Here is a 24,085-nt window from a genome sequence, read left to right on the forward strand (position 1 = left end):
GCAAAAATCATATGGGTTGATTGACATGTTTATTCTGTAAGCTAACTTCAATAGTTTGAAATTATTTTGACAGTTAATGCCAGTTATCCTGTCAACCTTTCACAAGACTTCAATTTGTTCATTGAAAGTATAAACACTTTTTACAGTAAACAAATGGTAAAACAGTACTAAACAATTCCATTAAAAAAAAATTGCTGTCATTATTAACTTTCTGTCCAAGCTTGTATAATCTTGTAAAAAATATTCTGTGCCTAAAATTCACATTTCTATCACAATTATCATACTGTAAACATGGTAAGCTAACTTCATTACAATTAATAGTCCTGTCAATAGCATGGAATTACAATTCAAATGTAGTTTTTTTGTAAGCCTTTCAAAAAAATTCAAAATATGAAAAATTAATGAAAATTAACTTGAAAAGTGGCACATCACATCTCTAATGTAATCATTTGAACTTTTCAACAGAAATAGCACTGCAAAAATATTAAGGACATACTTCTGTATTTTGGTAGTTATGCTGTCAACATTTAACAAGATTTCTTCAACTTGGACTTGAAAGCATAAATAGTATAAACACTTTTAACAGTATAACAGTACTAAACAATTCCAATAGATAACATTGGTGTCATTACCTTTTTGTGGCTAAAATCCAAATTTAGCAACGGCATTAGACTTGTGTTTTTTTGTCCCAACGTGGTCTTTTACAACGCTAATTCCTCCGTGTCCGATCGAAAAATCTTGTAGGTGCAATTCGCGTAGTTTTCACCCTTTTTGGAACGGATAATTATTCCCGGATAGGCTTTTGAATATTCTTCACGGAATGACTGCAGTTTTCTTTTCGGTTTAAGACTCGTTTGCGATTTTTCTCCGGCTGATTCCATGATCGTTCGCTCGTTTGGAAACAATGGCAACTGGTGCCTCGTGCTTGGCAGCGGTGCTATAAATAGCCTCGCGCATGGCATTCGGAATGGCTCGATAGGAAGTTACGGGAAGCAGTGTCGATTGTCGTTGTTGTTACGCGATTTCGTGAATAAAACTTTAAAAAAAAAAAAAAAATTAATGAATGAAAAACCGTATTTTTTATCACTGCAACCGTAACCCGGAATAGGTTGATGAAAACCGTACTAATTACGGGAAAACCGGAGTAGTTGGCAGGTATGCAATAACATGACTGCAAACTGTTGGTTGCTTCTCCTGGACTGTTTTTGTGTATGTGCACACGCTTCCTGCATGTACGTATGGACGAGAGAGCGGTGAGTGACAAGCATGAACGCAAGACAAATTCTGTCGACTGACAAGCAATTTTTATTCAATATAATGAGTACATTTAAAAAATATTGACTTGTATGTGACATATATAGATGTTCTGTTAAACCACTTATAATAACATAAGCTAACCGGTGGCCTTATACTTTTTGGTTTAAAAAATGTGCTAGCTGCAAACAGCCCCTTTAAATGTAACCTGCTAGATATGCCCCAATTGTTATTGCATTCTGTATGTAACATGAAAGTTGTTGGGCAAAACAATTAGACTACACCAACAAGGTCAGCGTCAATTCAACTGTAAAAGGGGTACTACCCTGATTATTTCAGGGGCTATTAAAATTATATTAAATCCAGTAGGGCACTACAGTAAGTTTATTTTCATAAAAGGGGAACTGCACTTTTTTGAGAATTTTGCCAATGATTCACCACCCTTATGTAAGACAAGAACACATATGTTTTTCTTTTTTTATGCAGTCCATATCGTCAATGGGAGCTCCTCCATTCCAGCCCCAAAACCCTCTAAATAACCATCTAAAAACCGCCAACAATACTCCATTTACATTTTGTGACCTGAATATTGACCAAGGCTTAGCGATATTGGTATTATAAGCGCTAGCTAACATTAAAGACCTGTTTTTATCGGCGCATATTAAACATAGAGCAGTAACTAGCTAATGCTGCTATATCGACATTATGATGAGGTGGGTGGCGACTTGTCCAGGGTGTACACCGCCTTCCGCCCGAATGCTGCTGGGATAGGCTCCAGCACCCCCCGCGACCCAATAAGGGACAAGCGGTAGAAAATGAATGGATGGATGGAACTGGGGAGCTGCTTTCTCGCCTTTGAGCTTCTGAAAGTTAGATGATAAAATCACGCCTCTCACTCGGATAGTAGAAGGTTATGGCCATAAATAGAGAAGATGATCAACATTGACAGTCAACTTAGACCGGGAGATGGCGAGAAAGACACGAAAAGACGCACTCAACTTTTCTTTTAAACCATCGCGAGGATTATGTGTATTCTTCATCGAAACAAGAGAGATATGAACACAATAGCATAATAAGGCATGCAATCCATTTTGCGTATTTGTCTTCATTAATATGCAAAATATATGATGATTATCGTCTTGATTATTATTATTGTCTTACCAGTAGAACTTGCACATCAACTGCTGCACAAGGTGAGGAGAAACCAGAAGGCACCATGGGACACCGGGCCTGGAGTGGTGCTGTCTCCACCCAGCTGTTCCCAAACATTTCCAGATCATGACTCATTATACCTGATAGAAACACAGACATATGAATGTGTTATGGTTCAGTAGTCAATTAGGAAGGAAACAATATACATTATTATTAATCTTTCTATCTAAAGTGATTGTGTTATGTTCTTTAGTTAAGTGTCTTGAAATATGTTATATATGTACAGTGGTACTTCAACTTAAGAGTGTTTTGAGATCATCGCTGTCTTTCGGCTAATTGTTATGCATTTAGTTACAAGCAAAACATTTTGTTACAAGAATAGCAAATGTCACAGTGAACCCATAAGATCCCTCCAAAACATCAGGGGCCTCATGTATTACGAGTGCATACACACAAAAATCTGGCGTACGCCCTTACACAAAGCAAAGTTGAGAGGTATCAAGAGCAGTGTTGGGACTAACGCCGTTAGTTTCGGCGGTAACTAGTAGTCTAACGCATTATTTTTTATATTCAGTAACTAAGTTACCGTTACTACATGATGCGTTACTGTGTTATTTTTTTATGTAGTATCGGCGAGAAACAGAAGATCTGAGTGTGTTTTATTGCTGCGGTGTCGTCCTTCTGAATGTTCCTGTGTCACAAGGAAGAGGCGCGCCGCGCGCTTTGTGTGGGTGTGTGTGTGGGGGGGAGGGGGGGGGGGGGGGGGGGGCTTGTCTGTGTTTACATCATGGCGGAGCGGAAGCCGAGTTTCTTGACATGGAGATATTCTCACTACTTTTCTTTTGTCGAGCACAAAGAAAAGAACATTTTAGCTAAAGGGGAACATTATCACCAGACCTATGTAAGTGTCAATATATACCTTGATGTTGCAGAAAAAAGACCATATATTTTTTTAAACGATTTCCGAACTCTAAATGGGTGAATTTTGGCGAATTAAACGCCTTTCTAATATTCGCTCTCGTCACATCGGGAAGCAATCCGCCATTTTCTCAAACACCGAGTCAAATCAGCTGTTATTTTCCGTTTTTTCGACTGTTTTCCGTACCTTGGAGACATCATGCCTCGTCGGTGTGTTGTTGGAGAGTGTAACAACACCAACAGGGACGGATTCAAGTTGCACCAGTGGCCCAAAAGATGCGAAAGTGGCAAGAAATTGGACGTATGTTCCGCACACTTTACCGACGAAAGCTATGCTACGACAGAGATGGCAAGAATGTGTGGATATCCTGCGACACTCAAAGCAGATGCATTTCCAACGATAAAGTCAAATAAATCTGCCGCCAGATCCCCATTGAATCTGCCGGAGTGTGTGAGCAATTCAGGGACAAAGGACCTCGGTAGCACAGCAAGCAATGGCGGCAGTTTGTTCCCGCAGACGAGCGAGCTATCGACCCTAGCTTCCCTGGCCTGCTGGCATCAACTCCAAAACTGGACAGATCAGCTTTTAGGAAAAGAGCGCGGATGAGGGTATGTCTCCAGAATATATTAATTGATGAAAACTGGGCTGTCTGCACTCTCAAAGTGCATGTTGTTGCCGAATGTATTTCATATGCTGTAAACCTAGTTCATAGTTGTTAGTTTCCTTTAATGCCAAACAAACACATACCAATCGTTGGTTAGAAGGCGATCGCCGAATTCGTCCTCGCTTTCTCCCGTGTCGCTGGCTGTCGTGTCGTTTTCGTCGGTTTCGCTTGCATACAGTTCAAACCGATATGGCTCAATAGCTTCAGTTTCTTCTTCAATTTCGTTTTCGCTACCTGCCTCCACACTACAACCATCCGTTTCAATACATTTGTAATCTGGTGAATCGCTTAAGCCGCTGAAATCCGAGTCTGAATCCGAGCTAATGTCGCTATAGCTTGCTGTTCTTTCTGCCATGTTTGTTTGTGTTGGCTTCACTATGTGACGTCACAGGAAAATGGACGGGTGTTTATAACGATGGTTAAAATCAGGCACTTTGAAGCTTTTTTTAGGGATATTGCGTGATGGGTAACATTTTTTTAAAAACTTCGAAAAATATAATAAGCCACTGGGAACTGATTTTTAATGGTTTTAACCATTCTGAAATTGTGATCATGTTCCCCTTTAAATGTAAGTTGTGTCTTGGATCAAAGATCCTATCTACTGCCCAAAACAGCAATTCAAATATGCTGAAACAGCTACAAAAGCAACATGCTTCGACGAAGCTAGTAAAGAGAGACACACAGCGGCTGGATTTTAACGGAGGGACTGCTAGCCAGGACAACATTGATAGAGACAATGCAGCGTATGTGCTAGAAAACATGCAGGCTATTTCTACAGTGGAGTCACCCGATTTCAGGCAGCTGGACACAGTGGACAGTGAGTACATAAAAATGGAAAGCAAGCTAACTCTGCCTCTGGTCATCATTCAGCACTAAAGGTACACACTGTCAATTATCTTATATACTCTTTCATTGTAGACTTCTAGAGTGTTTGATTATCACATCACTCTAAATGTATAGACTATAAAGTTCACAAACATAAAGAGGGCTCCTAGTGGGCCAGGCCAATCTTTCCTCTTCTCTAAACTAAAACTGGGGAAATGCGTAGTGTTCTGGGCCTCAGTACAGTGTTGATCTCCTGAAGACATGATTTTATTTCACAATTCCTTGAGAGAAAAAAAGTCCTGGTTAAGCGTGTGTGTAGCAGTATGTGTGCTGTATATAGTGACATGACATATAATCATGTCATGTGTGCCTTCCTTGGGTGAAGCAAGGTTTACAGCTATATTGTGACATGTTGTGACATGTTGTTATTATGCGGTTTGTTACTTATGTATATTATGTTGCAGCTATTTAAAATAGTTTTGTCAATTTGTTCTGGCCCAAAATAAATTGGCCCTTTGAAACATATCATTGTCTTTGTGTGTTGTATGTAGAGCACATTGCTTAGCAGAGTTCAGTGATGCAAATGTATGTCAAGTTGATCAACAGATTGTATTATTCTCCAGTGCAATAACAGTACTGAAATGAAGGCTAAAAGGGCATTAATGGGAGCCTTAATTTTTTTTTTTTTTTAAGAAGTAACTAAATAGTTACTTTTCACAGTAAGACATTACTTTTTGGTGTAAGTAACTGAGTTAGTAACTGAGTTACTTTTGAAATAAAGTAACTAGTAACTGTAACTAGTTACTGGTTTTCAGTAATTAACCCAACACTGATCAAGAGTGAACTCGACGTGGAAATGTGCAGCGCCTCACGCCAACTTCATGGCTGTCGTACGCATATTTATACATACTATGGCTATTTTGGCGACACTCAAGAGGTGACGCTGGTTAACTGTTTAAATTAAGAAAAGTCAGACAATTACTCCTCAGACGGATTGATGTGCACATCAGAGACATATAAACAATTAACACACCCTGTGTGTGCAATGACACAAACTACTGTACGAACCTTGCTATTACTGTAATATAAGTAGTAGTAGTATAGTCTGGTACTTGACAGTGGGCTGCAAACCAACATAATTGTATCACACACAATGTGAGTCTTTTCTGTTTTGTCCTACAACATGATTTTTTCCTTTTGATTATTGTATATAATTTCAAATATAATCAATGACCTTATCACAAACAAACATATCAATCTTACCATAGCTGGTCCTGAGGTCATCTTGAGTGTCTGCGTTGATGTTCCCACAGAGGCCACAGGTTCTGCCCACAAACTCTGGACTAAGTTTGATGTAAACCGAGCCACTTTGTCCTTCCCAGGCCAGCGTGATGCCTTGTGGTTGTGTCACTAACACATACTGAGAGATCTGCTCTAGATGCAGGTCATGGATGTGATGTGGAAGCTGCAAACTGGACACAGAAATTCTTTTTTTCAGAAATACTCAGCCTTTTTAGTACATAGAGCATTCATTTTCATTTATAAGCATATGATGTATTTATATGAGTTAAATAAGCAGCTACAGTGCATATGGAAAGTACTTCACTTTTCCAAATGTTATGTTACAGCCTTATTCCAAAATGGAAAAAAATATTTTTTTGTACTCAAAATTCTACAGACAATAACCAATAATGACAATGTGAAAATGTTTTTTTTTAATTTTGCACATTTATTTAAACGAAAAAACTAAAAAAAAATCACATGCACTTAGTAAGTAGTCACAACCTTTGCTCAATACTTTGTTAATGCACCTTTGGCAGAAAGTACAGCCTCAGTCGTTTTGAATACGATGTCACAAACTTGGCACACCTATACATTCCTCTTTGCAGCGCCTCTCAAGCGCCATCAGATTGAGGGGAAGCATTGGTTTTCATCCAGGATGTTTCTGTACATTGCTGCATTCATTTTAGTCTAGTCAGGGAGGTGACCAAGAACTAGGGCTGAGCGGGTTTGTCTTTGTGCGATATAGAAAATGACTATATCGTGATATTCGAGTATACGTTCTCACACAATTGCTTTTAGCTGCGGGCATTACACTACATGCATTTCCCACTCTTTCTTGTCTCTCCTTCTCACAGAGACTTAAAATAAGCGCACCTTCTTACATACGTCACATACTGTCACACGTGCAACGTCACACGCCCTCCCCGAGCAGAGAGGTAGCTACATGGGTAACGTTAGCTGTGGTGCTAACGGTGCGTTGCGAGCGGTAATACGAGAGAGAGAAGGTGCGAATCTGGTAACAAATGGAGGAAGAATTAATTCCCAAGAAAAACAGCACGGGGTCCATCTTCTGGCGGTGGTTTGGCTTCAAGCGGGAATATGTTGAACAATCATGCGGCAAAAGCGTTGCTACAAAAAGTAGCAGCACTGCTAATTTGTAGCATCATTTGAAAAGTCACCCGCTAGAGAATGAAGAGTGCTTGAAACTCTGCATGTCAACATCTCTGTTCGGTGCCACACCAACAAAATGCCGAAGCAACTATTTCCACATCAACACCGTATGAAAAAAAAATCAACAACAGAAGGAGATAACGTCTGCAAGAACCTACCACAGAACAAAGGACATACTCTATTTGATTTCCTATTATGCAGCTCATTTTTATTTGACAGTTTTTGAAATATTGTGTGTGACATCATGCACAAAAGTGCACTTTATTTGTTTTTAACTATTGTAGTGGCGTTCTGTACAAAAAGTGCACTTTTAATTTAGTGTTGTTTTGATATGTCATCTTAGTGATATGCAGAAAAGTGCACTCATAGCTTGTTTTAAAATGTCTCTGACAATCTTGCACTTTCTGTTTTGGAAATGACATGAATGTTTGTGCCACTGCTTAATAACTGTTTAATAAATACAGTTTTGCTAAATTTACTTAATTGTGATTTCCCTCTGCATGAAAGTTTAAAATGAGCATATATTAATGCAGTATGAATAAGAATGTTTTAATGTAGACACATAGAATCATCATACTGCTGTGATTATATGCATCAAGTGTTCATTCAAGGCTAAGGCAAAATATGGAGATATACTGTATATAGTGTATCGTGACATGGCCCAAAAATATTGAGATATTAATAAAAGGCCATATCGCCCAGCCCTACCAAGAACCCAATGGTCACTCTGTCAGAGCTGCAGCATTCCTCTGTGTACAGAGGGACAACCATCTCTGCAGCAATCCACCAATCAGGCCTGTATGGTAGAGTGGCCAGACGGAAGCCATTTCTTTGTAAAAAGTTTGCCAACATGCACCATGCACAAATACTCTCAGACCATTAGAGACAAAATTGTCTGGTCAGATGAGACAAAGATTGAACCCTTGGTGTGAATGCCAGGCATCATATTTGGAGGAAACCAGGCACCACTCATCACCAGGCCAATACCATCCCTACAGTGAAGCATGGTGGTGGCAGCATCATGCTGTGGAGATGTTTTTCAGGGGCAGGAACCGGAAGGCTCGTCAAGATAGAGGGAACAATGAATGCAGCGATGTACAGAGACATCCTGGATGAAAACCAATGTTTCCCATCCAACCTGATGGAGCTTGAGAGGTACTGTAAAGAGCAATGGGCAAAGAGGAATGGGTACAACTGCCCAAAGATAGGTGTCCCAAGCTTGTAGCATGGCATTCAAAAAAGACTTGAGGCTGTCATTGCTGCCAAAGGTGTATCAACAAAGTATTTATCAAAGGCTGTGAATACAACAAGTGATTTTTTTTTTTTATGTATTTCTTTTTTAATTAATTTGCAATGTTAAGAAATTGTCATTATGGGGTATTGTCTGTAAAATTTTGAAGACAATAGGATTAGATAATTTTTGGGAATAAAGCTGTAACATAACAAAATGTGGAAAAAGTGAAGTGCTGAGAATACTTTCCGGATGCACCGTACATTCCAGAAAACTACACTTCTCTGTACTACTGTTTAGGGCAGGGTCGCCAACCCATTGATCGCGATTGACCAGTCGATCTTTGGGACCCTATTAAAACTATTTTCGATCGCGAAAATATTTGAAAAATAAATGATTTATTAATATGACATCAGTGACACTCCCACCCAGAGAGTGATCAGCAGACCTGCAAACAGGCACACAATTTAACCCCTGAACACGCCCGCACACCTCGCCTCTCTCTCTTCAGCCTCACATCCGCTGCTCTCGACACCACGGCCACACACACGGAGCACGGCTGCATAATACACCCGCTCGTCTTGCAAACGCGCATGGCATGATGTGCACAAAAATCATCAAGCTGCAACAATTTCTTAAGGCTGACTGTTGCAACGCACCAGACATTTCCTAGCATCCAAGATCAAACAACTCTTCAAGCAACTATTCCCTCAACTTCAAGTCCACGACCATCATCACTTGCCTGCGACGGGAAGCTAACAAGTTAAATAATAGTCTGTGAACATTGCTAAAAAGTAAGGATTTTGTGTTGATTCATTATGCATACAAAAGTAAACATTGACATGTGCAAAGGCAGTAATATATTATAAAACAAGGCGGCAGCTAAAGAAGGACTACCCCGTTTATCCCCTCTATATCACACAAGAACTCCCCAGGTCAGGGGTCCGCAACCTGCGGCTCAAGAGCCGCATGAGGCTCTTTAGCACCACGCTAGTGGCTCCCTGGAGCTTTTTCAAAAATGTATGAAAATGGAAAAAGATAGGGGAAAACATATATTTTTTGTTTTAATATGGTTTCTGTAGGACAAACATGACACAAACTTGCCTAATTGTTAGAAAACCCACTGTTTAATATGTTTGTGTTCATGTTTCACTAATTAGAGTACTTGGCGAGCACCGTTTTGTCCTACTAATTTTGGCGGTCCATGAATGCACCGCAGTTGTGTGGCCTGTGACCCAGGAGGTTGTTAACATCAGGGGTGCCAATTAGATTGATCTCAAGCTACCGGTGAGGGTGTGTCACTCAATCGCGAGGTATTAAAAAAAAAGTAGACCTAGAAATGACTGATCATCAATTTTCACTACGACATCACTTTGGTTACTTGGTTGACATTCACGGCACTCGAGGATCTTGCACGATGACATTGGCTGCTGCGAGCTTAGTGTGAAGAAAAAAAACGCGAAAAGCACTTTTTATTTCAACACTCTCTCTCCGTACCGGCTGTCAAAAGTGTAAAGACTGACCGCATAGTTCCTGTTTTCACACTAAAAGTGCTGCTCCATTCTGCCTGTGCTAACAAAATAAAAGTCTCAAACTATCGCATTCAAGCTAGCAGCTGAAGATAACTCCAATGTGTCTTATAAACGGTTAAAAAATTAGTATGGAAGCTGGACAAATAAAAAGCTAAAAACAACCACTTTCATTTGGTGTTGGAAAGAGAGGAGGACTTTTTTCCCCTCCACAATGTAAAATTGAAGTTGTGGAGCTTATCACCAACTACTGTTTGTTTTTTGTATTTTTGGTCCAATATGGCTGTTTGAACATTTTGACCCTTGCCCTAGGTGAACAGCTTAATTTACTACTGCCGGCGCTGACATAAACTGACACCCGTCCCATATGTGACCATAGAATGAACAAATATACTACGATATTAAGAATATAGTGGCCATATACAGTTAGTTTCTACAGCCGGGGTGCCCAAAGTGCAACACAGGGGCCATCTGTGGCCCGTGACTTGTTTGTCATTGGCCCTCGGCACATTACAAGTAAAAAAAAAAGCACCAGCAAAAATTGGGAAAACAGCATGAAGCACAATGAGAAAAAAACAAAATGTTGACATCAGCCAATAATAACAACACAAAGCTTTGTCTTTAAAATAACAACAAAAAATAAAACATGTTTAAATATACATATATACAGTACAGGCCAAAAGTTTGGACACACCTTCTCATTCACAACATAGCTGATGGTCCCAACCCCATTGATAAAGCAAGAAATTCCACAAATCAAACCTGATAAGGCACACCTGTGAAGTGAAAACCATTCCACCTCTTGAAGCTCATCGAGAGAATGCCAAGAGTGTGCAAAGCAGTAATCAGAGCAAAGGGTGGTTATTTTTAAGAAACTAGCATATAAAACATGTTTTCAGTTATTTCACCTTTTTTTGTTGAGTACATAACTCCACGTGTTCACTCATAGTTTTGATGCCTTCAGTGACTATCTACAATGTAAATAGTCATGAAAATAAAGAAAAAACATTGAATGAGAAGGTGCGTCCAAACTGTATATATAAAAACATAGTTGACAAATGGGTAGTTCCTGGTGAGACCAGGGATCTTGGGCTCAAAAAGGTTGACAACAGGTTTAGTGGCTCAGTGGAAAGGAAAGCCATGCACCCTCATCACTGAGGACCCATTCCACCGACCCATTATGATTATATTGTCAGCGTGCGTCACTAAATCAGCAACGAACTCTGAAAATTCACTGATGAAGTCCGAATTGGGTCCTGGGGGGCGGTAGATAACAGCCAGGTGGAGAGGCAGCGGTGCGACAAACCTCATAGTAAGCATCTCAAACGAGTTATATTTATTATTTAGGTTCGGGGTAAGATTAAAGTTTTTATTGTGTATGAGTGCAACTCCCCCACCCCTTTTAATGGGACGGGCAATATGCGCTCCCGCATAGCCAGGAGGAGACGCCTCACCCAGCGCAAAGAAATCGTCTGGTTTGAGCCAGGTCTCGGCGAGACCAATAACGTCAAGATTATTGTCTCTAATGACCTCATTAACTAATAACGTTTTGGAAGATAATGATCTTATGTTTAAGAAGCCCATATTATAGGTAGTGGGCTGTTTTGAGGAGTTTTTGTTGAAATTATCCGTAGTAGCAATATTAATAATGTTGTGTTTATTATGTGTAGTGCACTTTAAATAATTTCGACCATATCTAGGAATTGATATCACGGGAATTTTCCGATTGTTTGCTTGATGTTGTGATAAACCGAACGCATCATAACTTGCTACCTCAGTAGAGTGCATGTCTACTTCTGACACAGAAAAAAAATTTTTGGAGTTGTGTATTGTTCTAAAATAGTTGCTATGTGTGCAGGTATTATCCAGCCTGGCGCTGGCTAGTTCTATTTTAACTAACTTCTCACCCGGACTAGCGCTTCTTTGAGGATTAGCCTTTCGCTTTGTTGTTAGCCCCGCTCGGCATCCCCGCTTCTGCTTCCGCTCACACCGCTTACGTGTCTTCCGTTGACGGTCCCCGCTGGCACTTAACTCCGCTGCTTTCGAGGCCGCTGGATGTAGCCGGCGAAGAATCCCCATGCTAGCGAGGAGGTCGAAAGTACCCGCATCTTTCAGCCTATAACGGCCCGATCTATCCACATCCAGAATCGTCTGTCGGTCGTATCTGATCACGAAGTGTCCACGCTGTGAGCCAGCCATGCAATAGACAGAATTGACGGGTATTTTTGCCAAATTGCTCTACACTTCCAAGAGCGTCTGCAAGCCGCTGCCATCAGGGCGCCGCCATCTTGTCAAACATGACCTGTCCTCCGCCCCTGCTCTTGCTGTAATTGACTATTAGCTGACCTTTTTCTTAGATGTTTCTGAAAGTGATAGTATTACTGACACAGTCCCTTTTTCAGAAACAGAAGGGGGAGGAGGTGAGGGTGGATTCAGACTCTTGGATTCAGACTCTTGGATTCAGACTCCGTACAACAAAATAGTTTTAACAATATTCCTGTGGGTAAGAAGTTATAACTAAATTGTTGTAAGTTTGTAAATTTAACTTGAAAATAGCCATTTTGCACATCGATAGTAGTTTAGTAAATCAATTTGGAATATCGAGGAGGTGAAGGGGAACCGTGTATAGTTTTTGACTTCATTGATATGATCAATCCGGTGAAAGGGAAAAGATACTTGCTGACTTGTGTTGACAATCACAGTGGTTGGCCGGAAGCAACCCCAACCTCAAAAGAGGATGCAAAATCAGTAATTAAATGGCTTGTGAATGACCTAATTCCCAGACATGGTTTCCCCAAAAAGATTAGGTCAGACAAAAGCACCCATTTTAAAAATACTCACTTAGCCTTGGTCGAAAATGCTCTTGGACTAGAACACAGGTTCGGTTTGGGGTACCATCCTCTTTCCCAAGGTAAGGTTGAAAGGATGAACCAGAACATCAAAAACAAATTGGCTAAAATCTGTGCACAGACCAAATTGAATTGGATTGACATGTTGCAATTAGCGTTAATGATCATTCGAATGTCCGTGAATAAAACTGTTTTACCGCCCTTTGAGTTTTTCACCCTATGAACTGCATACAGGTCAGCCCCTCAACAGAATCAACACCCCCCTGGAAGAATGAATCAGCGTAAAACCAAAATGGTATTTTACACAAAATGCAGAATTTGTGTGCCAGTTCTTCTGTACAGATTCGAGGATGACAGCCCGCCACTACAGATTCCCTTCCGTCCACTGAGAGGGTCAAGATCAAGGTCATCAAACGCAAGTGTACGGAGCCCAGGTGGAATGGTCCCTTCAAGGTCGTGGTACGGACGTCCCACGCCCTTCGACTAGCTGGTACAGGGGACACCTGGTACCACCTCTACCTCCGCACTCCCGCGGAGGAGCCTGCCACGGAAGGGGCCCAGAAGACGACGCTGAGAGACACCTCCCTCCGTTGAGCTGCCGTCTACCGTCGTGTAGATCTTCCAGATTTTCTATCTACATTACTCTGATCAACTTCTATATTGTATACCATTGCTTGAGACCAGTCCATAGGCTAAATGTTTCTTAGTTTTTCTTGCTTGCTTTCAGCATACTATTTGAGTTGTTACATTAAGTGAAAAGTTTGATGTTTATCCCCGTCTCGTTACCTGAATTACTCTGATTTTGATTTCTGAAAGGCAGGATGTTATACCCAGTAGGATTCCCTGACGGACTGGTGTTTGGGCTTACTCTACTGACCTTGTGTCTCAGTTCTTCCTTCCCGACGACAGTGACTGACAAGTGTCTTAGAACATACGGCGGACTTGAAGTGGACTGGGTCAAGGGGGACAGCAAGACTTACTTTTTTGACCTGTGCAGTGTGATTAATTGCGGGGGGAGAAATAGTTCTTACCGTGGTAGTAACCTCTATCTTTGTTACGACTCAAACCTGAACCATTGGTGTCGGATGCGGACAACATACTCTGGTAAGTGGTGCCCCTCGTGGAAGCAGGTAACCCACTACACAGGGCCCTTAGACTACCATGACCCTTTATATGCCAACATATCTCCACAATTCAAAGTTATTCTGAGAGGGATGACCTTTCAGAGGAACTTTGATCGGTCCCAGAACCCCCTTTCCCTTACAATTGCCAGAGCAGGTGTTATGCTTACAAAGGCTCTCACATCTGTGTATACTAATGACATCACCACTGAAGACCTGGTAGCTTTGACCTTAGGAGCAGGTGCAGGTACCCTGTGGCTTAGGTGGATGACTAGCATGGCTAAGAGCCAAGACCTGGGTGACTGTGTTGCTTGTTCCGCTGGACGTCCCTTTCCCCACACTTACCCCGCCCCTTTTAAGTTAACTGACACTAATGGCTCAAACTGTCTTATCTCCTTGTTTTCTGACCGCCAGGTTGTGATTTGTTGGTTAGTGTGTACCCTCCTGTTGACAATTTCACCCGACTTCTTCCCTTTGTGGCCCAAAAGCTGAAATACACGTGTTTTCAATTTACAGGACCCTCAACATCCCCCTACAAATTGGGTGACATTACCCCCTCCTGGTGCACCACCCTGATAGATGGCTCAAGGTTAGGCCCTTGGGCACGAGCTGACTTATTCTGGTATTGTGGGGAGCACAGATTATACATTAGAATCCCGACGTCAGCCGTTGGACTTTGTGCTATGGTTAGACTGGTGACCCCAGTCACACTAGTGGGTACCAAATTAACACCCCTTGGAACTCCTGTTTCAGCGGCCTCTCTAACTTCCCGCAGAAGACGCCATGTTTTATCTCGGAGGAGTGAAACGGGCTCCTTTGATTTGATGAGAAACCCTGATGGTGTTTACTTTGATGCAATTGGACAACCCCACCCTATTTCTGGGTTTGCTATGTCACTGAAGGGGGTCAAGCAAAGTGGTGACTTTCGAGAAATGCTAGTTTCCTTCCCTGAGGGTGACGACATTGACATAGATTCCATCCATTTATCTCCCATGTAACTATGCTTTTAATTTTTTTACTAGCTTGCTCAGAGAGGGGCGTATTTTAGAAGTGTTGTACTAGTGATAAAGATCTTTTTAGAAGATCTGAAGGGGGAATTGTCGGAGGCAGATATTTACATATATCCAAATTTAAGTGTTACTACTTTTATTTCATAGTCATATTTGAAAACAGCTCGTGTTCTTCCAATTGTGGTCTTTTGGTTGTCTGCAAAACTGTGTGCTTAACCTTGAATGAGGAATGTTAGAGAGAGCGATAATAAGCATTTGTTTTAACTAGAGAGGGGGAAGAGGGGAGAGGGTTTTGGGTCGAAGAGACAGACCATTTTGGCGGCGCGATAGAATGTTCTATGCTGGACTGGTCTCAATAATATATCTGCAAAGCTTTGCCAATATATTACAAAATACCTATTCTGTCTCTGGTGGTTTTTCAACTCAGCTTTAAGTGTCGTAAAGAGCTTGAGAGCGACTTGTGACTTGAATTCCCTGGGAGGAACAACTGGTCCAAAACGCAACACTTGCTACTGTCCATCACTGGCAAGCAGACTTTTGTAAGTGTCTCCTACAGACTGTGTCTTCGTTCTGTAACAATAGGAAGCAGGAAATCGATGTTTATGTTCAACACGGAAGTATTTGAGTGACGGACTGGAAAGGTCAGTGTTGACAGTGATATGTATGTCTGTGTAGCAAAGGTAATGAATGCTCTACCGTCCAGTTTGGTGAGTCAGGACTAGACTGAATAAACTGAAACATGTCATACACAGCATCTACTGTTTCTCAATACAATTAACACTGCTGTGGTTTGGACGTTTGTGGCTGACAGCCGCAGATGCGGAATGACGCTGCAGAGGGGCTGACTTGTTTTGCATGGTGTGTTGATTCTCTGAGTCGGTCGCCTGCTTATTGTCCTTTTGAATTAACTTTCTCAGCTCCGGTAGTTGAAGGGCAGAATTGCGTCGATCTACGAGCGGCGCTCAAACGCACACATCAACTGTCTAATCAATCATTATGTTTGTTTCTTGTGTAGACGAAACAGGAACAGCAATGTATAACAATACATTAACTCTGTATTGCTGAAAATGGCACAACCCTGTGACAAATATTATTTCAACTGGAGGCGGGATGAGCTTGTAACTCAAAATATGCTCGCAACTTAAAGTATAAGAAAATGCCAAGAGACAGCTTGTACCTCCCTTACATGTAAGTTAAATTACCACTGTATGTAATCTCAGTTATTGTTGGATGTCCTTTTTTGTAGAACAATTAGGGCTGTTACAGTTTACGCATTAACGCATTCATTTAATAAAAAAAAAAAAAGATTGCATAAATCACATACAATCACATATTAATCTTGCAATTGGACTCTATTAATGCTCCTTTACCTTATCCACGGATGGTGACCTGAAAGATGAGTCAATGCATACGACAAGGTAAAGATGAGTGGAAGATGGGGAAAAAAATGTTTGTTTTGACTTCTGACCTTTGCCCTTTGAACGTCACATTAGTGGCACGCAACCGGATCTCACCCTCCCATGGAAGGTAGAGGCTGACGGAGCGCTGGCAGCTGTAAGGTTCGGAACCACAGTCTGGGTCATTGTGCACCTGCATAGAGAAGGATGCTCTGTGATATTAAAACATTTCATCCCTCAATTGTATTATAAATCGTATTTTATCTATTCTATCATATTCATTCTACAACCACATGCTCAAAACATCTTTAATTGGTAATCACTATTTAGTGTCAAAAATTATTAAGTGAAATAATACTGTATATCTTCCTGTTAAATGTGAAACCTGAGCTATTTAAATAAAACATGGAAAAGTAAATTCAACAAGCTTAATACTTAAAAGATCAGGTTCCAAATTAGCTCCATTAGATTAATTCTGGCTTCTTATTGATTATATGTTAGGGGTCCTGTATTCAGACAAGTTTTAGGTATAATTATTTTATTTTTTACCTAAGGTAAAGGTACCTTAAGTTTAAAAAATAAAATTGTTTACACTTTTATATTGAAAGTATAACTTGTCTGAATAAAATGTCAAAATATATTAAGTCGACACTAAAGATCACTGGTGGGGCCTGTTGTCTTATCACGACAAGGTTTGTGTTGGGTTGAAAAAATAGCAGTTAATTGACTCACATTTTTACATGCATTGATTGTTCTATAAAGGCGATATTAGTTAAGCATGCTGATACGAGTGTTCACCTGAACAATGATGTTGGCCACGGTAGTTTCTTCACAGTCTTTGAGCAGTGTGTACGTGCATCGACCAGGGAAGTAATAGTAGAGGCCATCAAAGGTCTCAAAGTTGTACTGACCCCAAGTCCTGCATGCCATCTCCCTCTCAAAACCAGGATTTGGAACTGAGCACATAGTAAATAGGGTAGAAAGTAGACTTGATTATAAGGGTTTGGGTGGAAAACCACGCAAAGAATTTATCTGATTCTCACTGTCGTTTATACTTCTTTTAACTTGGTTAGCCATGCTTTGTTTATTGCAAAAAATAATCATGTTAACCAGCAACCATTTTTGAACATAATGTTCCTATCAGTTTATGTTTATGTTTTGTTCCCAAACAAAGCACTTACACAATGAAAAATGTCTAAGATAACCTAATTGACTGAAAAGAATGGGCCTAAAATGGGTTTTACCTGTTTGACACCTCTGTCCAGTGGCCTGAAACAAGCTGCAGTCACATGACTCTGAACGAGTGCACCAACCACCGTTCAGGCAGGAAAAGGCACATGACTCTTCGAAAAGACAACAACACAGCAAAGTGATGACTATTCTTTCTATTCCCATAAAATGTTTGCTCCGATATGTCACATTTAATCTATTTGAACTGCAAACCGCAAAGGAGTTGGGTTAGTGACCAGAGAGTCAGGTGCTAGTATAAAGGTGTAAAAAAAATGCAATGAATGTCCATAGTATACTGAACAAAAATTTAAACGCATCCCTTTTGTTCTTGCTCCCTATTTTCATGAGTTAAACTCAAAGATCTAAAACTTTTACTATATACACAAAAGACCTATTCCTCTCAAATATTGTTCACAAATCTGTCTAAATCTGTGTTAGTGAGCACTTTTTCTATGCCAAGAAAATCCATCCCACCTCACAGGTGTGGCGTGTCAATATGCTGATTAAATAGCATGATTACTCCACAGGTGTGCCTTAGGCTGCCCACAATAAAACACCACTCTGAAATGTGCTGTTTTGCTTCATTGAAGGTCTGGGGGGGTCAGAAAAGCTGTCAGTATCTGGTGTGACCACCATTTGTCTCACGCAGTGCAAGACATCTCCTTCGCACACAGTTGCTCAGGTTGTTGATTGGGGCCCGTGGAATGTTGGTCCACTCCTCTTCAATGGCTGTGCAAAGTTGCTGGATATTGTCAGGAACTGGAACACGCTGTCGTACTGTATATGCCGATCCACAGCATCCCGAACATGCTTAATGGGTGACACGTCCAGTGAGTATGCTGGCCATGCAAGAACTGGGATGTTTTCAGCTTCTAGGAATTGTGTACAGATCCTTGCAACAAGGGGCCGTGCATTGTCATGCTGCAAAATGAGGTGATGATCTCAGGGAAATGGCTCAACAATGGGTCTCAGGAATTGATTGCCATCAATAAAATGCACTTGCGTTCATTGTCCATAACATATGCCTGCCCATACCAAAACCCCACTCCCACCCCCACCATGGGTCACTCGATTCACAACGTTGACATCAGGAAACCACTCTCCCACACGACGCCACACACGCTGTCAGCCATCTGCCCTGAACAGTGAAATCCGGGATTGATCCGTGAAGAGAACACCTCTCCAACATGCCAGACGTCATCGAATGTGAGCATTTGCCCACTCAAGTTGGTTACGACGAGGAACAGCAGTCAGGTTGAGACCCCGATGAGGACGACGAGCATGCATATGAGCTTCCTTTTTTCTGTTTGTGCAGAAATTATTTGGTTATGCAAACCAATTGTTGCAGCAGCTGTCCGGGTGGCTGGTCTCAGACGATCATGGAGGTGTGCATGCTGGATGTGGAGGTCCTGGGCTGGTGTGGTTACATGTGGTCTGCGGTTGTGAGGCCTGTTGGATGTACTGCCAATTCTCTGAAACGCCTTTGGAGACGGCTTATGGTAGAGAAATTAACATTCAATTCACGGTCAACAGCTCTGGTGGACATTCCTGCAGTCAGCATGCCTACTGTGACATCCGTGGCATTGGGCGAGGTGATAGAACTGCACATTTCAGTGTGGGCAGCCTAAAGCACACCTGTGCAATAATCATGCTGTTTCATCAGCATTTTGATGTGCTCCACCTATGAGGTGGGATGGATTATCTTGGCAAAGAAGAAATGCTCACTAACACCAATTTAGACAGATTTGTGAACAATATTTGAGAGGAATAGGTTTTTTGTGTATATAATAAAAGTTTTAGATCTTTTGAGTTCAACTCATGAAAAATGGGAGCAACAACAAAAGTGTTGCATTTATATTTTTGTTCAGTGTATTTTGTTTGTGAATGTGTGTACTGTATTTCTGATTGTGAGTGAAATGGTTCACTTATGCACTCAAAATGCTTCGTGTAAGTAAGGAAATGCGCACTGTAGCTTTAAAAAAAATTCCGGATTCAAACGACACTCCTTAAATCTTATTAAAAAAAAATTGCTTTAGATGCTTAAAAACAGTATTGCACAGCTGACTGTAGGTGTCTCAAGTTCCAAAGTGAAAAGTCCCCATCTGTCTGCCCTCTAAAGCGATGGAGCTCCAAAAAGTAGGCAGTACTGAGCAGTGAGCAAAAACACAAAACAATGGCTCTCTCATCCTGCCTATTTTACCATCTGCTGAGTGGGCTCGCAGCATAGCATGTGTGCCCACTCAGCCGCATCTCAAAAGGTATCATTTTTAATGAGTAAGCCTATCTTCCTTCTGTTCAACCCTTTGGGGGTTATGATTGTCAAGACCAGATGACCATTTACAACAAAACACATTTTAGAGTCGTCAATGAATGAGGTGTGTCAGAAAAGTTCCAGGACTGTTGATGTTGATCACATTCTACAATGCGAAAAGCATCTTCCACTGCAACTTTTTACCATAGGGTCAGATGATCAGCCAGCACATCTACAAAAATCCCACTGCATTTCCTTCATTTAGTGTGCGAGAAAAGGCGAGAGTTGTGGGAGGACAACTTGTGGCTGCTTCACTATGATAATGCAGCTGCTCACAATGGGAGCTTGCTGAAGTGAAAAACGCTACGCAATTACGCGGATTCTGGCCGTACAGCATTAACTTAAGTTTGTCACTGCACGCATTCATCCCAGATACGCACTCTGGGTGGAGCAACCCTTACATGTAAGCATTCCCACTCAAATCTGGGTTTGCGCATACTGTATTCTCCCATCAACATAAGTAATTTTGCACCTACGCGCTTCCGAAGCTGCAATAAGTCCAGCACCCCATGAAGGTGAAACATTAAACAGCGCTTAAAGTTTGAATGCAGTGAACACAACACGTAATGAAAAGATAAAAGAGACTCCCAGAAAACTATCAAATCTATTTTGATCGCCTCTATTGATTCACCTGCGAACCATTGAGATGAGGATGAAAGAACCATAATGTCACAAAAACTATCAAAAATGTAAATGCATTTCAATCTTGGTCATGCTGTAGCAACTTCCCTAGTCCCCCAAACTGGCTCTGTATGCATGTTTTTTTTTCCAAAAGGGTTATCAGAGGGACACTTTTTGAAGACATGGACGACATCAAGATAGCTGTACCGACAATGCTGAAAAGGATTCCAGAAGAATCCTTCCGGCAGTGCATGAAGGCATGGCAGAAAAGGCTGCGAACGTGTGTTAGACTACAGAGGGATTACTTCAAAGAGGAAAATGTGTTAAACCCAGTCCTGGAATTTTTCTGACACACCTCATACATGTTTTTGGACTGTGACAAGAAAAATCTCCACAAGCACATAGAGAGCGAAAAACATGTAAACACTACATCAAAAAGCTAAAAATAACAGAGGTTAACAAATGTCTTTCTAGCAAGTGATATAAAGACAACCAACACAATAGTTACCTGATATCATGTGAAACCTTGACTTCAGAGCTTCTTTTGCCTTTCTGGTGAATACTGAATCATGAATTGGACGACGGTCTTGCAAGAAGACTCCGCTGGCAGGGTTTTCTGTTGCATTCAGTATTAACTGGCTTGATGGTTTTACTGAGCTCATCAAAGTTTCCTCAGGTGGTGACTGATTTGACAGAGGTTTGGTTGGTATTGATTGTTTGATTGGTAATTGTCTGGTTGGTGACTGACTTATTTGGGTTGTGGTCGTTGCTTGACTGGATGGGCTGTATAGTGCTCTGTGCGATGATACTGCCGTGCTGCTTGATTGAAGAGTTTTCTTAGATGTTGCTAAGATGATTAAGGATTGCGTAAGTGGCTCTTTGGTAGGATAAGCTGTACTAGATGCTGTTGTTCTATCCGCTGACTGACTGGGAGATACCATGGTAACTTGTTGTTGTTTGGTTGGTGCTGCGCTAGCTGGTATCGTGACATGTGTTGGAGGTGTCGAAGATGTGGAAAAGTTGGAGTTCAGTCTCTTTTCTGAGCTGGAGCTTGTGTGAGACAAGTCACTGGTGGTCACTTTGGATGTGGTGGTCTGGCTGACTAGAGTTTGCCTAAAGGCAGATGTGTTGGAGACTAATGGAACAGATGTTGACTGGAGCTCCTTAAAAAAGAAAGTATAATTATTAGGTAATATGAGTCAATCCAAATAACTACAACTTGATAGTAGCATGATATGGAAACATGCAAGGACCCAGTTTAGATCAAACAATTTATGAATATTTACAATTTCGGCAATCACTGCTTCTAGTCACTGATACCTGGTGTGATGTGACGTGTTTAAAACAACTGGCGGTATGTTTTGGCCTCCCCGATCTCTCTCTCTACAATTTACTTAAGAGTGTTTAGAGGATGTTTCTACATGGGGGACACACTGCAGTCAGACAGGAAGCTCTCTTTGCCACCGCACACCTCTGGCTGGCCGAAGCCCTCTGTAGGTAGAGATGGGTAGGTAGGGTAGGGATGAACTGGTTCCCAGTGTATCAATTCCTTGTCATTTTTTCAAACGATTAATATCACACTATGGGCGGGAATGACGTCAATAAGCAATGTGCGTAGTGACGTAAGACAGCAACATGGCGCCCAGGCTGCGTAAATTCTTCTAAGATTGGCTATATTTCACAAGAAAAGGTTGCAACAGCGCTACTAACTACAAGGTTGTTATTTCATCAAGAGGAGGACATACTGCGCCGATCTCAAGTCATCTGCGTATATATGAGAGGTACTAACTAACACCGCCAATGATGTAATGTCAGCGACAATACCTGGTAAAATTGAAATGAATGCCTACTTTTTCTGTCTTGCCTCTGATAAGGGCGGTCACATTTTTCTCCGCTCCCTCCTTCCCTGCTTGCTCTCTTCGTTTTTGTCTTGTCTGAACTTTTTTGAAGCCTCTTTCTTTGCGCTGTCCTCAAATCTAAACATCAAACATGGATATGATCAGCTGGACTGTCGACGCAATTGACAAAGTCTTTTCAACAAGGAAAAGAGGTTCGGGGGAGCCTGGCTGCCCTGATGGAACCATTGCTGCGGGGGATAAATGGAGAATCATGTGCCTCTCAGTCCTTTCCATCGAGGACGTGGAAGACATCTACCTATTTGGAACCGTGATCGCGGGGCACTTGCTGATTGGGCTGGGCATTGCTCTGGTGTATCGTCAAATTCGGAAGATGATGGCAGCCACTCAAGGAGCCCAACGGCTGTTCGTCGCAATGGAAGGATTGGGCCGGGCTGTGGGAACACAGACTGTGGCGATTTCTGAACTGAATCGCAAAATGGATCACATCATGGAGAAGTTTGCTTAGACGGAGAATTGAATTGAATTTGAGAGAAACCAGCATGGACAAATAGAGCAGGCAAGTCATTGTTTTTGACTGCTCGACGAAAACAACATCCTAATCTACGATTTGACTCCCTCGAATGGCCTTGACGCTATCAGGAACAGGCTGTTCTGAAAAACACCCCCAAGGACACCTCAACGATGGACGCTTTTGACCTCCCTTTTTCTCAACAACACCTGGTGTCAAACTTTGAGATCGGCCCCAGTCCACAAAAACATTTCAACATCACACCCGAGTTAATTGGGCATACAGGTAAAAGCCAGTAAATTAGAATATTTTGAAAAACTTGATTTATTTCAGTAATTGCATTCAAAAGTGTAACTTGTACATTATATTTATTCATTGCACACAGACTGATGCATTCAAATGTTTATTTCATTTAATTTTGATGATTTGAAGTGGCAACAAATGAAAATCCAAAATTCCGTGTGTCACAAAATTAGAATATTACTTAAGGCTAATACAAAAAAGGGATTTTTAGAAATGTTGGCCAACTGAAAAGTATGAAAATGAAAAATATGAGCATGTACAATACTCAATACTTGGTTGGAGCTCCTTTTGCCTCAATTACTGCGTTAATGCGGCGTGGCATGGAGTCGATGAGTTTCTGGCACTGCTCAGGTGTTATGAGAGCCCAGGTTGCTCTGATAGTGGCCTTCAACTCTTCTGCGTTTTTGGGACCATCAGTGATGGTTTGGGTTGGTTTGGTTTGCATTTCCTTTGGAAATCGAGGTCCCAGAGTCTGGAGGAAGACAGGAGAGGCACAGGATCCACGTTGCCTGAAGTCTAGTGTAAAGTTTCCACCATCAGTGATGGTTTGGGGTGCCATGTCATCTGCTGGTGTCGGTCCACTCTGTTTCCTGAGATCCAGGGTCAACGCAGCCGTCTACCAGCAAGTTTTAGAGCACTTCATGCTTCCTGCTGCTGACCTGCTCTATGGAGATGGAGATTTCAAGTTCCAACAGGACTTGGCGCCTGCACACAGCGCAAAATCTACCCGTGCCTGGTTTACGGACCATGGTATTTCTGTTCTAAATTGGCCCGCCAACTCCCCTGACCTTAGCCCCATAGAAAATCTGTGGGGTATTGTGAAAAGGAAGATGCAGAATGCCAGACCC

General features: G+C 41.5%; 1 protein-coding gene across 4 annotated transcripts in view; it reads right to left on the reverse strand.

Moving 5' to 3' along the window:
- otog (otogelin) overlaps positions 1 to 24,085 on the reverse strand; it is a 143,086-nt gene that overhangs the window by 102,469 nt on the left and 16,532 nt on the right. For all 4 annotated transcript variants that reach the window (XR_009816807.1, XM_061975031.2, XM_061975030.2 and 1 more), the window contains 6 exons: positions 21,076 to 21,730; positions 17,650 to 17,748; positions 17,204 to 17,361; positions 16,477 to 16,598; positions 6,078 to 6,286; positions 2,416 to 2,546 (listed from right to left, as the gene is read on the reverse strand). Coding sequence is in view for 3 of the 4 variants with exons in the window: in XM_061975030.2 (XP_061831014.1) it covers positions 2,416 to 2,546; positions 6,078 to 6,286; positions 16,477 to 16,598; positions 17,204 to 17,361; positions 17,650 to 17,748; positions 21,076 to 21,730 (1,374 nt within the window). In the remaining variant the exon portion in view is untranslated. The remainder of the gene's footprint in view (positions 1 to 2,415; positions 2,547 to 6,077; positions 6,287 to 16,476; positions 16,599 to 17,203; positions 17,362 to 17,649; positions 17,749 to 21,075; positions 21,731 to 24,085) is intronic.

Source organism: Nerophis lumbriciformis, linkage group LG15, assembly GCF_033978685.3.
Source record: "Nerophis lumbriciformis linkage group LG15, RoL_Nlum_v2.1, whole genome shotgun sequence".
In the NCBI taxonomy this organism is placed as follows: Eukaryota; Metazoa; Chordata; class Actinopteri; order Syngnathiformes; family Syngnathidae; genus Nerophis; species Nerophis lumbriciformis.